This window comes from Balaenoptera physalus (genome assembly GCF_965194825.1).
Source record: "Balaenoptera physalus genome assembly, chromosome: 17".
Taxonomy (NCBI): domain Eukaryota; kingdom Metazoa; phylum Chordata; class Mammalia; order Artiodactyla; family Balaenopteridae; genus Balaenoptera; species Balaenoptera physalus.
The window spans coordinates 2,809,560-2,823,867 of record NC_138895.1 but is presented as its reverse complement, the minus strand read 5'-3'; the positions used below and the strand labels follow the sequence as shown (position 1 = coordinate 2,823,867).

The 14,308-nt window shown below is 46.0% G+C and overlaps 1 protein-coding gene across 11 annotated transcripts in view; it reads left to right on the top strand.

The window, feature by feature from the left end:
• The window catches only part of ST18 (ST18 C2H2C-type zinc finger transcription factor), a 308,958-nt gene that overhangs the window by 249,219 nt on the left and 45,431 nt on the right, over positions 1-14,308 (top strand). For 10 of the 11 annotated variants that reach the window (XM_082432989.1, XM_082432997.1, XM_082432994.1 and 7 more), the window contains 5 exons: positions 4,969-5,103; positions 6,650-6,740; positions 7,747-7,851; positions 10,412-10,605; positions 12,762-12,973. In XM_082432989.1, coding sequence (XP_082289115.1) covers positions 4,969-5,103; positions 6,650-6,740; positions 7,747-7,851; positions 10,412-10,605; positions 12,762-12,973 — 737 coding nt within the window. The remainder of the gene's footprint in view (positions 1-4,968; positions 5,104-6,649; positions 6,741-7,746; positions 7,852-10,411; positions 10,606-12,761; positions 12,974-14,308) is intronic. The other variant, XM_082432992.1, reaches the window with a different exon arrangement.

Below are 14,308 nucleotides of genomic sequence, written 5' to 3'. Positions count from 1 at the left end.
AGAGTTCCCTGTGCTATACAGCAGGACCTTGTTGCTTATCTATTTCATATATGGTAGTGTGTACATGTTAATCCTGAACTCCTAATTTATCCCTCCCCCCCCTTCCCCCTTTGGTAACTGTAAGTTTGTTTTTGAAGTCTGCAAGTCTGTTTCTGTTTTGTAAATAAGTTCATTTGTATCATTTTTTTAGATTCCACGTATAAGTGATATCATATGATATTTGTCTTTCTCTGTCTGACTTACTTTACCTAGTATGATAATCTCCAGGTCCATCCATGTTGCTACAAATGGCATTATTTCATCCTTTTTTATGGCTGAGTAATATTCCATTGTATTTATGTACCGCATCTTCTTTATCCATTCCTCTGTCGATGGACATTTAAGTTGCTTCCATGTCTTGGCTATTGTGAATAGTGCTGAAATGAACATTGGGGTGCATGTATCTTTTCGAATTATGGTTTTCTCCGGATATATGCCCAGGAGTGGGATTGCTGGATCATATGGTAGCCCTATTTTTAGTTTTTTAAGGAACTTCCATACTGTTCTCCATAGTGACTGCACCTGTTTACATTACCACCCACAGTGTAGGAGGGTTCCCTTTTCTTCACACCTTCTCCAGTGTTTATTGTTTGTAGATTTTTTGATGGTGGCCACTCTGACTGGTGTGAGGTGATACCTCATTGTAGTTTTGATTTGCATTTCTCAGGTAATTAGCAATGTTGAGCATCTTTTCATGTGCATAACTTGCTTGTTTTTAAAAGCAAGTTCCTGAGGTGATTCTTCGGTGCCCTAAAATCTGAGAACCACAGAATTCGGGGAGGAGTATCTTAGAGATAATCAAGGTCATGGACCTAAAGCGCTGACAAGAAAAATGCGCTAGTGTGGTTAGATGTCCTGATTGCTGAGATTTATCCAGAAATCAATTGTGTATTTTAAGTCCATTTTAGTACTCCCCTACAGTCTTGTCAAATACTGTCTTGCAGCTCAGAGTTGAGAAAAAAAGAATAAAATAATGTCATTTAGTGAAGAGTAAGATAATAGTTCTGTGCAAACATACTGTAAGGGCTGGGATGGAGACAGAATATTAAGGACTAGTATGTGGTCTGGGGCAGCAGGATGTGTTAGCAGCTCTGAGCGCTCCACTCACACCCAACTTGTGGAACTTACCTGTGTGGGTTTTTTGGGTCTTTTTTTTTATACATAGATTCATTTATAGCATCTTTTTTATTATTTATTTATTTATTTATTTATTTATTTATTTATTTATTTATGGCTGTGTTGGGTCTTCGTTTCTGTGCGAGGGCTTTCTCTAGTTGCGGCAAGTGGGGGCCACTCTTCATCGCGGTGCGCGGGCCTCTCACTATCGCGGCCTCTCTTGTTGCGGAGCACAGGCTCCAGACGCGCAGGCTCAGTAGTTGTGCCTCACGGGCCTAGTTGCTCCGTGGCATGTGGGATCTTCCCAGACCAGGGCTCGAACCCGTGTCCCCTGCATTGGCAGGCAGACTCTCAACCACTGAGCCACCAGGGAAGCCCTTTTTTTTTTTTTTTTAATGAACTACAAAATCAGGAAAAAAAAGATGAAATTTACTTCAAATTCCAAAACCCCATCATTTCCAATATACTATATTTCATCCATTCTAAGATGCACAGTTTTCCCATCTTATCATCTCTGTGAAATTAGAAACATGTCCCGTTATTCAGTTTTCAATCATTTTTCCTTCCTTACTAGCACACAAAATGATGTTTCATCTCGCAACTGACAGTATCTTCAGCCAATGAAATCCAGTCTTTGGAGATACTAATTATTTGTGCCATAGCTTAAAACACTTGACGATACTTTGGTCATTTTTATAGAACTTTTAAAATGGTTTTTTGTTTACAAAAATTAACAAGGCAATAGAATGTGCACGGTGGAGACTTAGAGAATCGCTAACGGGACTGGATGAGTCCACAGTGTAGCCTGTGTGTAGGGCGAGGTCCTGCCTTGGATGTAAAGTCCACGCAGGGAGCTCCAGAGTAGACCAGGAAGAAACAGGCAAAACAGTGCAGCCGACTGCAGGGGCCTCCAGGCTTCATGCAGAGGATGTCCAGGTTCACGCTCCTGCGTCCGTCCCTGGTGTGGGAGCTTAAGAGGAGCTTTTTTCTCTTGTGAGTATTCCATGCTCCTAAGTAAGCACTAATCCCCGTGCACCCTGGGCATGTGACTTTGCTCTCAGGGAGAGAACACTAGGATTTCAAAATACCGTTTCACCCAAGCCTTCCGATGAGTCGGCAATTCTGACAGTACCAAGTTTTGCTATCCTGTTGCCACCCAGCAATAGGGAGACTTTGGGTCCCCCTAGTCTAACTAGAGTCGCCATATAATTTATCCTACAGCCTACAACACTTTCGGGGTGAAGGGGAGCCGTGGGAACAATCCCACGAGTCCATCAGGTATGAATAGGACAGTCCCAGGCAAACCAGGACGTCAGGTCACCAGAGTATAAGGTCATTTTCATTAAGCAGCATCCAGCAAAGAAAACTGAAGAGGAAGAGCCAGGCCCGAGAGCTCCCCCAGAGCCGCAGCTCCAGCTCGTGTCAGGCACAGGCGCCGGCCCCGGAGAGCATCGTGGGGCATCTTTGCTCCTCGCATTGGAGGGGCTGGCAGGCACAGCACAGGGCGGGCAGTCGGCAGCCCACACCTGGTCAGGTGCCAGCCTGCCTTATCTCCCACACCCTCCCTGGCTTCCCGCAGACAGTGTGGCCAAACCGCTCACTGTGGTTTAGAAATGCGGCCCCACCTGGACCAGATCCAAGGGAGGAAGTCCATCAAAATTCACATCCCCTCTCCTGCTTCCCGATTCTCTCCAAGTCGCTCTCCCAGGGTGTCAGCACCCAGCCCCTCCCAATTCCATGTTAATCAAACATCGGGGATATTTTTGTTCCCAATTGAATAGAAATATATTTTTTCATACATCATAAGAAGTAGTTCTGGTCAAAATTCTATTCAACTGATCTGTATTTCTCGCTATATTCTTTTTTTAAATTAATTTGTGTTGGAGTATGGCTGCTTTACAATGTTGTGTTAGTTTCTGCCGTTCCGCAAAGTGAAGCACTGGGGACTTTGAGTAGCATTCTACACACATTAGGTGCCCAAACGGACTTGAAATTTGGCAGCCTTTTAGGACTAAGTAAAAAATACCCCCGCAAAATCATACAGCATGTCAGAACCCTTCGTATGCACCTTTGTCTCTTACGGCAAAGAGTGTGGTCTCCACCTCGTGGCGTTAAATCCTGTCTCAGGAAACACGCAGGCCAGCTGCTCGGGTCCTTCCCTTCCCACCCAAGACGCGCATCCCCTCCCTGCGGACCCCGCCCTCCCTGGCTGCGCGCTAGGGTGGAGGGTCCTTGGCTCCTCCCCCCTTGGCTGGAACCACGTCCCCAGATAATTGCCTTGCGTACCACCTGCTGTACCCACCTGCCCAGTCCGGCGGCCGGGGTGGCGTGGCGACACGGGGGCACGTCTGCCCCCCGCAGTCGTCCGCCCTGGGGACGTCTGTCGCATCCGGCAGCGCTGCCCTGCTCTCGGTGCCACGTTGGGAGCCGGAGCACGTGGGCCCTCGGCGTCCTCGCACCCGGGACCCTGCCCCGTCCGTACGCATCGCCGGCAGCTCTCTTGCGGCAGGAGGTACAGACTGTTTATTTCGCTCTCAGCGTCGTGTGTCCGTGACGGCTGATACTTCGCGTCGGGAGAAGCCTGCAGCCTGCCGGCCTCCACCCCACGCTGGGCCTGTCTCTGAGGCCGCCTTGCCCGCTCCGGTCCCGGTTCCTCTAGATGCCCCGAATGTGAGGGGCAGGCTGGCCCCAGCGCCTGACATTGTCGCTCCGCGCACGAGTTAGGGGCAGTTTCGGCTCTAAGAATGCATTTCTGTTTTGCGCTTATCTACCCTCTCAGTCACGAATATGAGAATATTCATGTTCGTCCTCGTTTATTTTATGTATTTATATATCCCTCTATCTAAGCCAGCAGTGTGTGTGCCGGAAAACCGAGACCCCGAGCTGTGTTCAGCCGCCCCGTCTCGGCAGCCCGGCAGCATGGGTTGCAAGGCGTCCCTTTCCTCTGCCGCGGCACCTGGTCCTTCCCCGCCAGCCCGTGTTCCTGGCAGCGCCCAGCAGACCCCTCACGGCGGTCCCCCGCCGTGTGCTGCCATCCTCTGTAAGTCTCCTGCAAGAACGCCTTCTTGCCAGGCCTCTTCCTGCTGCCTCTGTCTTCCACTTCTGCACTAGGAGTGAAACCAACAGCTTCTCTGCAGCTACTGCGCGTTGAGCCAGAGCTTCAAACCGCGGGGCTCTGGGCATCTTGGGCCCTCACAGCGCTGCCCGCTGGCCGGGCATGGCGTGAGATGGCCTTCTGGACGCCTGTGCTCGCTCTTACTGGGGCAGCCTCCCCACGTGGCTAGGAACAGCTGCTCAAACCCAGAGCTCCGGGGCCCCTGGGCCTGCCGCCAGGACCCACTGGACCGCCCAGACGGGCCCTCCTCAGATGCGGCGGCTTCTTCACTGCGTGATTTTTGAATCTGGCTTTTTCCAGATTCCTTCAATAGGAGATAGTTTGGGTTTAAATAAATGCTTTCCTTTTTCCTTTTCTTTTTTTTTTTTTCCTTTTCCAGAGCCTATTCCTCCTCTGGTGTAGGGCTGACGTTTCATAATGAGGCTCCAACTATGATCTGTGACATGACAACTTAAAACCGTCGCTGTGTTTCAACACTCCCTTGCCCTGTGTCAGCCTCTGCTTAAGAAACCAAGAAAATTGAACACATTCTTTCTGCTTCCGCAGGTCTTAGTTGAGGGTCTTCTTCAAGGCGATGTGAGAAGAACGCTTACGATCAGAAGCTTGCGCTGAGTGAGAAGGTTGTCTGCAAGGCCGCTCGGCTGAAGGGGAGGGAAGGGGAATAACCAGATGTCTCTCTCGATTTACTTCCTCTGTAGATTCACCGAGGCCTGAAAAGAGGGAGACCAAGTGCCCCATCCCCGGGTGCGACGGCACGGGGCACGTGACAGGACTGTACCCTCACCACCGCAGCCTTTCGGGGTGCCCTCACAAAGTGCGGGTTCCCCTGGAGAGTGAGTACCGCCGGCCCGGAAAGAAGTCCACCGAGTTGCCCACTTCCTCCTCCAGTTTGGAGTCAGGAACGGAAATACCAAGTTTTCTCCCTCCGCGTCAAGACAATTTCCATCTAGCTGGGTGTTTAAAACAGAGCGTAGTAATAGAGAACTTGGGGTACAGTGAGGCCAGTAGATCAGGAGATGCTGACACTGAAAACCTAATTCGCTACTCACAGTTCCCAAGAGGAGGGGGCGCCTCAGGCCAGGCAGGGCCCCCGGGGGGCACCAGGGCCAGCGGCGGGGAGGGGTGAATTGGGAGCAAGAGGCCTTTTGAGCTTTCGTGGGAGGGAGCGGAGTGAGCTGGCCTCAGACTGGCCAGCTGGAGTTCTTCCAGTGGGCTCTGGGCCTCGGGCGCTGGCTCTGGTTGTCTGGGACCCGGCCCTGGGGGTTAGGGCAGGTGTAGAGTGTCCTGAAGTGTGAGAGTCAGACAGAGGAGAAGGTCAGGTGTGGGCTCCAATTGGTTGGTTTGTATTTGAAAAGTGTTTCTTCTCTCGAAGAATTAGGGAGCCCTGGGAGGGGCCATCTCTCCAGGGTCAGCAAGACCCTGATGTCAAAGCATCAGAATCTGCAGAAAATACGGGGCCTGGTTAATGCCCTGTGTCACCACGGTCCTTTCTCACCTGCGTCCTCAGTGCATCCCCTAAACTCAGGACATGCACCACCAGTGTCCCCCACCTCCCGTCTGCAGGCAGGGACACCTGGTGTCTGAGATGTCACCCCGGACGTCCTGCAGCTGCTGAGAGCCCCGAGTGAGAGCAGACCTCGTTGGTCTCTCCACTCACAGCCCCACCGTGAGCGCAGAAACTGGAGGGAAAGGACAGGCCAGGGCTGCTCCTAAGTTTTGAAATAGCTACACGTTCCGTCCTCCACTTTTGAGCCTGCTTATTGCAACTCCTCTTGGGCCACACAAGCCACAGTGACGAGAGCGTCTCAGTGTCACCCTTCTCAAAGGCACGGTCCTGCAAAGCACTCAATCTAGTCAGTTCCGCCCAGTCCCGCCCACACGAGTCACCTGAGTGTCCACTCAGCCGTGCGCTTTCACCAGCCACCCGTGGCAGTGGGGTGGGGATTGGGCGGCGACCGACAAGGAGCCAAAATAACAGCTCTTAGGAAATAAAGGAGACTATGTTAACACAGTGGGGGAAAGACAGAGAGAACTGTTTGGCAAATAACGCCCTCCGTCCACTCCCCCAAGGAAAAGCACATCAATATGAAAGGAAGGTTATGAGCTTCTCAGTTTCAGTTAAGTATCAGCAGAGAACGGCTCATTTAAGTCTAGTCTTAACCATACGTGAAGTTTAGAGAAACTGATTTAAACAGGCTTGCTGAATTTAATGTTTGAAGTTGTCAAGGACTCGTTTACTTCAACCCGAAGATCTATAGGGAGGGAGCGTGGTGGATGATGTAACTGAATTCCTTTGAATGCAAAGTTGAGACAGTCTGTTGGTGTGTGATGTATTGATGATAAATTGCCCTTTTCTTTTATGTGCTATTTTGTGCTCAGTTCTTGCCATGCATGAAAATGTGCTCAAGTGCCCCACCCCGGGATGCACAGGACGAGGGCATGTGAACAGCAACCGCAACACACACAGGAGGTAATTGGGATGAGACTCGAGAGAAACTTTCCACCAAGAAAACAAGGAACTTGCCGTGTGTTATCAGAATTGCTGGATCAGCATCAAATATGTTAGCACTTGACATAGGTGACAAGTATTCTCAAGGCGTGCAGAGTGAAAAATAAAAAATACCTCATTATTTACTCCCCTATAAATTTTCATTGAGCAGCCAAGTATGCCAACAAAAAATGTCATATTTGAAGACCGGGGGTAGATATTTATATAGCGATACACAGAGAGCCTGGTCTCTGCTGTGAACCTTCCCTGCCCCAGAGCTGTTTGACCTTGGAAAGAGTGGCTTAGGGGTTATCTTGAATCCCATCCAATACACATTAAAACGGTACCCAAGAGCTTCAGATTACTGAAGGTAAACATCATTTCATTTCATTGCGATTTATTTCACTGAGATCACAACTAACTTAAAACCACATACGTGCATTTATATACAAATATATTGCATATATATAAATATTTTTGGTGAAAATGCTTATCGTTTAATGTGTTTCATGTATAGATTATGTGGTCATGAGATACTAGTTGACTCATAAGCATATTGCCAGAAAACTTACATTCTGTGCTCTCCATTTAAACTGAGATGTAAAATGAAGTCCCTAACATTTTGCAAAAGACCCTAAGCTATCATAGAATTATCGTGCTAACATCTATGGTTGGACAATTGCAGTTGGATGAGCGCATTCTACTTAAAATATCATGAAGTCTCAATAATTTAGTTATTCCTCCCTTACATAATATTTTGATTTTAAAAATGAGTTTGTTTTTTTATCACCTCTGAGATGAGGTTTGGGGACAAACGTCGACACAGTAGTTTGCAAAACCTTTGGGATCTTTTAGGATGAGAACGGTGCTAAGTGAACTATTCATACAACTTAACATTTGGTGCTTGCCAAGGACACTGTGAGGTAGGTGCCAGAGCAAATTACATTATCTTTTTAACTCAGATCTGCCTACTTTTTTTTTTTAACAGTCTTTCTGGTTGTCCAATTGCTGCAGCTGAAAAACTGGCACTGTCCCAGGACAAAAGTCAGCTTGATTCTGCCAAAACCGGGCAGTGTCCTGACCAGGGTCACAGGTATGATGCTCCCCTGGGGTTCCCGTTACTCCCTGCGTGCCGAGCGCCTACACAGAGGGTCCCTCTCCTCCCAGGTGCCAGCTCACCATGGGCCACCTTCGTTCCAATGCCCAGCCACCAGTGTCCACTTGAGAGGCTGGGCCAGCTAATCATGCTGTCACTGAAATGAACTGCTAGACCCTCCAGAAGTTTAACTTGAAATTAGTCTGCATGCAGTGGTCACGTAATATGGATGAATCTAAAAAATGTAAAGTCTACGATAACATAGATTAATCAAATTCTGTGTCACTAAGCACAAGCCCTCCCACTAGTCAGGCAGGAGCCCCCTTATGGTTGACGTAACCTTTCCACCTCATAATCCCTCATCACTCAAAATATGTGATGCTGTATGGTCGTCCCACCAGATATGCACACAGATATGTTCCAGATATGCGCACAGATATGTTCCAGATATGCGCACAGATATGTTCCAGATATGCGCACAGATATGTTCCAGATATGCGCACAGATATGTCCCAGATATGCGCACAGATATGTCCCAGATATGCGCACAGAAATGTCCCAGATATGCGCACAGATATGTCCCAGATATGCGCACAGATATGTTCCAGATATGCGCACAGATATGTCCCAGATATGCGCACAGATATGTTCCAGATATGCGCACAGATATGTCCCAGATATGCGCACAGATATGTTCCAGATATGCGCACAGATATGTTCCAGATATGCACACAGATATGTTCCAGATATGCGCACAGTTTCTTTAAAACAAAAATTCATTCCAAATTGATAACTATGGATAAAACACCTCCTGTTGGTCCTAGGTCCTTCACAGTCTCCAGTAGTTTGGAGGACCTTACTTACACCTAGATAATAAAGTATGGATGAGGACACAGTGTGCGGTGATACACTTATTAATTCAAAAATCATATACATAAGAAAAGTGATTTTGGAATTACAACAGATGACCAGATCTTCATTGTTGTTACTGAGACACTGGAATGAAAAACAGTTATTAGGAACATTTTCAAGATATGGTGTCCCTTAATATTTGCTTCTGTAGATTTAATTACAAGACTCAAATTGTCATGACTTTGCCGAGGGTCAAAATCACATGAGTGAGGAACATAAATCAAGCGAAGATCATGAATTACTGAATAACGGGTTAAAAATCTTATAACAAGATTCTTGGTTAGTATTACAGTACTGTATTCTCTAGTTTCTCCCTAAGTAGGTTATTTATCAAACATAGAAATAGCATTAAGTTTCATTTTGCTCATTTCTTAAAAGAGAAGTAGTATTTTAGACTAGAACACTGTTGCAATATTAGGGGTATAAACCAAGTTATATATACAATAACAAATTCAACTAATCACTCAAATATTTTGATGTAGCAGCTAAAAAGTTTTTTACCTAATCCAAGAAACATCATCAAAACTTTGACATTCTGATGAGTAAGGTATGTTCTGGTGAAAAACAAAAGAAAAATATGTATTTTTGATATTGCTAAATTCTGAAAGTATATTTATTTATGTTCTTTTAGCATTAGACCACAGCACGACAGCATTTGTGTTTTCCGTGGCCGGCATTGTTGCTATACAAATATGATACCCTTGTTTAATCCACACAGTAATTCTAAAGGAATGTTTAAGTCACATTTAGCTTGGGTTAAGATAATTCTATTGAAAAATGTGATAGCTGTTATAATACAGTAATTTGTATTCATATTGAAACAATGGCAATTTAATAGATAAAATTTTGAAATACTATTTAAAATGTTACTTAAAGCAGCAAAAACATTCAGTCTGAAGGTGGGGAAAAAGACGAGAAGCCCAAGAAGAAATTCGCAGTTCAGGAATCCGGTTTCTGGTGCCAACACTGCCCCTGTTAGGGGCCAGGGCCCTGCCAGCTGTGCTGAACAGAATATAATGACACTTCCTCACTAGTTCCAGTCGTGACTTTTCACTGCTACTCTGACGAACGGTCCTGAGCGGCAGGGTGTGCACACCTTATCAGTGCCCTAGTGATGGTTCCATGGCGCTTTTCTCTAAGTAGCTCAGGGTGTGCACACCTTATCAGTGCCCTAGTGATGGTTCCATGGCGCTTTTCTCTAAGTAGCTCAGGGTGTGCACACCTTATCAGTGCCCTAGTGATGGTTCCATGGCGCTTTTCTCTAAGTAGCTCAGGGTGTGCACACCTTATCAGTGCCCTAGTGATGGTTCCATGGCACTTTTCTCTAAGTAGCTCAGAGTGCTAGCAGAAGTCAAATACCTGCTCCTTAAGCATCCCCATAAATGAATGGAGGATGGTACTTTCTCTCTTACTGATGGGAGACTCAGACACACAATGTGCAGCCTCCCCGAGGCCACCCAGGGCCCGAAGTGCTGCCTTGTCCCTCACCCCACCCCATCCTGTGTGACCACAGCTCTTTTCCCTAGTGCGTGGCTCAGTGGGAAACTCCAGGTGTGACACACCTGACCTGCTTTAACTTCTGATGCTGGGATGCTCACCAACAGTGTCGTCCTATTTCTTCTGAGCTCTGCCCCTCTCTCTTCAGGACAAGCTTGGTGAAGCAAATCGAATTCAATTTCCGATCACAAGCCATCATCTCTCCCAGAGCTACGGTGTCAAAAGAGCAAGAGAAATTTGGAAAAGTACCTTTCGATTATGCCAGTTTCGATGCCCAGGTTTTTGGTAAACATCCTCTCGTACAAACAGGTCAAGGCCGAAAAACACCACCATTTCCTGAATGTAAGCTTCAAATTCTAATACTTACTCCAAAAAAAATGCATCTTGTGTATGTGCATGTTGGGTGAGGGGCATGTATTTAAATATGTAATATACTATTTACTGCTAGGAGGAGAGAAAATATATTGTACAGTGAAATAAAATAAGGGTAACAATAATAAGTTAATCAGTACTACTGATTTTGCATGAAATTACACTGAGTATGGTAAATAGTGGATTAATTATTCTACAAATATGGTGCCATTTTTGAATCTAAATACAGTAATTCTAAAGAAATATTTAATTCTCATTTAGCCAGGATTGGAATTAGTACACTGAAAACTGCAATAGCTATTATAATACAGTAATTTTGATTCATATTAAAATTATGAAAATTTAATAGGTAAAAATATGGAAATACTACTTACATCAGCAAAAGTGTTCAAATTGAAGGTGGGAGAAAAAGTGAAAAGTCTAAGAAGAAACTCACAATTCAGAAATCAAGGTTTTACTAGGAAAAAAAAAAAACACGTGGCTTTGGAGATGTTCATCCACAAATTTAAGAATTAGTGCAGAAACATTGAAAACGTGTCCATTCTCTAATGCTAACACAAAGACACTATAACACATAAAACTTGGTGTTTTTACTAACAGTTTCTTCAAGTTGTTTAGAGTCCTTGAATATTCTAATGAAAAGGTGAGAAAGTAAATGTTGGGAATAAACCCAGGAATGATTTCTGCCAAGCAAAATAATCCCCCAGTTGGAGTCCTCCATAGACCGTGAATTTTTTACAACGTTGTGCAAATCCCTGGAATCCCTTTGATCTCACACGTAGTTAACCCAGATGTAGGGCTCTTAGGAGCACAGAATGCTTCTCCCTTCTGTGTTGTGGTCGCCTTTCGTAAAGAACGTGAATGTCGTATAAAACCTAACAGTGGATAAACAGACTTGAAAGGAGTTTGTCCACCAACAAGAAGCACATTAAACTCCAGAAGATAGTTTACCTGTTCCTACTAAAAATAGGGTACAGCCAACATAAGTAACCACTGACAACCTGTTAGACTCAGGAAAGAAGGATATACACACACAATGTATTGTATCTATCTGTATAAATATAGATATAGATATAGTTCTAGGGTATATACACAAAATATACACACATACATATATGTTGAATTCAGGTGAAACTAATTAATAAGAGTGTTCTATATACTCATGTAATATGGATTTTGGTTTAAAAATGTAGCACATTCAGTGACATTTTCATATTTTTATAACTACAGGAATAACATTTGGTAATGTTTTAAATTATTTCGTGAAAAATAATGATCAGATATTTAAAGTAAACACTACTTACGGTGAAACAGCTATAACTGCCTTTATATTAGCCCACGTTAAATGCTGGGTGTGTTTCCTGGTCCCTGAGTGATGTTTACCAACACCCAGAGTGGAGAGAAACACATTAAATCTCTCAGTAACACCTTGGTACCCACAACGGAACATAAAGCAGCGCTCACTCTCGGTAGCACTGAGAATGCTGCCTTTCCGTTGCAGTGCCTTTCCGTCCCCCTTGAAGCTCTGTGCATCCCTCACTCACTGCCCCGCACCGAGCATGAAGATGCCAGCTCAGGAAAGCCTCCGCCACCAACTCCGTTCCCCCGAGTTGGAGGAAGAAAAACTCATGCTGTTTTAAGCACGAAACAAACCTGCACATCCAATAGCAAAACAGTGCAATCCCATGGCTAAGTAAAAACTGTTATTATGAAAACAAATACAAAAGGTCCGTTTTTCTCCCCTGGGATTACTGGGCCTCACGCATACGCCGTTTGTGGACGTACCGGCCTTAAGCCTGTCTCGTCCCTGATGGGTTTTGAAGCTACCCACGCTGCCAGCGCACCTGCCCGCTAACGTGAGTTCTGGAGTTTCTGTCATAAGACGTGGAAATGCAAAAAAGTATTAAGAGAATAGGCATTCTTTCCCCGCAATCACATCATTTGATCTGTGAACTAATGTGAAAACCATTCTGAATAACCTTCATTTAACGTACCCGGGGAGAATGGAGCGTGTTTTAATTTATTCTTCACGTATTTTCATGCAAGGAAGTTCTATCTTTAAAACAAATCTATCTAATGACTAAATCCATGTACGTGCAATTGCTAATCAAATCTCTCTTCAACAGCGAAGCATTTTTCCAATCCAGGGAAATTTCCTAACCGGCTGCTGAGTGCGGGCATCTGCACACCGAGCCCCGGCCGTGCCAGCTCTCACAGCCACGGTCAGCGCGGCGAAGACACCCACGTAGCGGCAGCTGCTGCCATCCTGAACCTCTCCACCCGCTGCAGGGAAGCCGCAGACATCCTCTCCAACAAACCGCAGAATCTGCCTGCCAAGGTAGGCCGGCCAAGAGCCCGGAGGGGGGGCAGCGACTCACAGTGAAAATCCACTGCCTGCGTGATCCCGGCCACACTCGCCCCCCCGCCCCTGCAGCACGGCCCCCCTTGTCTCGGGAAGAGAACCTGGGCAGGGAGGAGTGTGGTGGGAGGAAGGACCTTGGAGGGAGACAGTGGCGCTTTTGCAGGTTGTGCACCAGAGCTGGGGCAGGGGCGCGGTATGGAGCTGGTTGGGGGCAGCTCGATAGATTCCAAACCTCTTTTTGTGTTGGGGACTCTGGCACACGAGGAAGGAGATTGCCACTAGAATCACGCTGAACAACTGAAGCTTTTCACTGCCTTCGAATCAAAGATGGTAGGACGTGTTACATTACACAGCCCCCTGTAAAACACTGGCAAAATTCATGAAATTTCACTATTGTACATGTGACTGTCGTATAGCGTAAGATGGTCTGAGTTGCTGTAGTTTTCACGAAGGACACATCCTAAAACCTGGATCCGTTAAATCGACAAGACAGGGCCCCGGGGGCGTCTTGAGAACTCAGGGCGCAAATTCAAATCCAAAATCAAATTCTGTAAAGTTTATGGAGACCCCAGCTTTCTGGAGCTCGCGAAATTAATCACATTTCTCTAATAACCTCTCCTCGCCGACTAACGCGGAGAAGTAGACATCTGTGTTTATGATGCCTTGAGGAAAACAAAAAGCAAAGGTCCTTCATGTCTTGCCTTTTGAGGAGGGGGTTGTGGTACTCCAAAGTAACAGTGACCCTCAGAGGGAACGTGAGCTTCCTGCAGTCAGCAGGGACCTGTAACTCCTGCCCACGCGAAGGGCTGTTAAAAGAAGCTATTTTCCTACCTAGACAGCTGAAGCCAGCTGGAGGAGAGCGCCCAGGCTTATTTGGAGAAGAGATGTAACTCTTGCTTTCAGGGGAAGATCGCCCAGGTTAAACTCTAACCCGAAACTCGGCGAGCACAGGCTCTAGCTCTCTTTTGCCTTTAAGCTCAGCCCGTGCCCGGCGTGGTCAGCTGCCACCTGTGCCGTGTGCCAGGCCTTCAGGAGAGCAGGGCGCACGGTGCATCGAGCCTTTGACAGAAGAATCAGAATTAGCTTCTGGACAAATCTCAGCCAAGTAAACCCCAGGAAGAGTTGGTGGCCAAAAACCACTCAAAAACAATTTTTAAACAAATGAGGTTCTTAAACAAAGAAAAACACACTGCCTCAAAAATATAAAGAAAATGCCAAGCTCTCCAAAATCACAGGCAGAAATTATGTACATAAATGAATGATGTAGGGTCCTTTAAAATGTAACTCTGGTTATTTTTTTTAATTCATTTT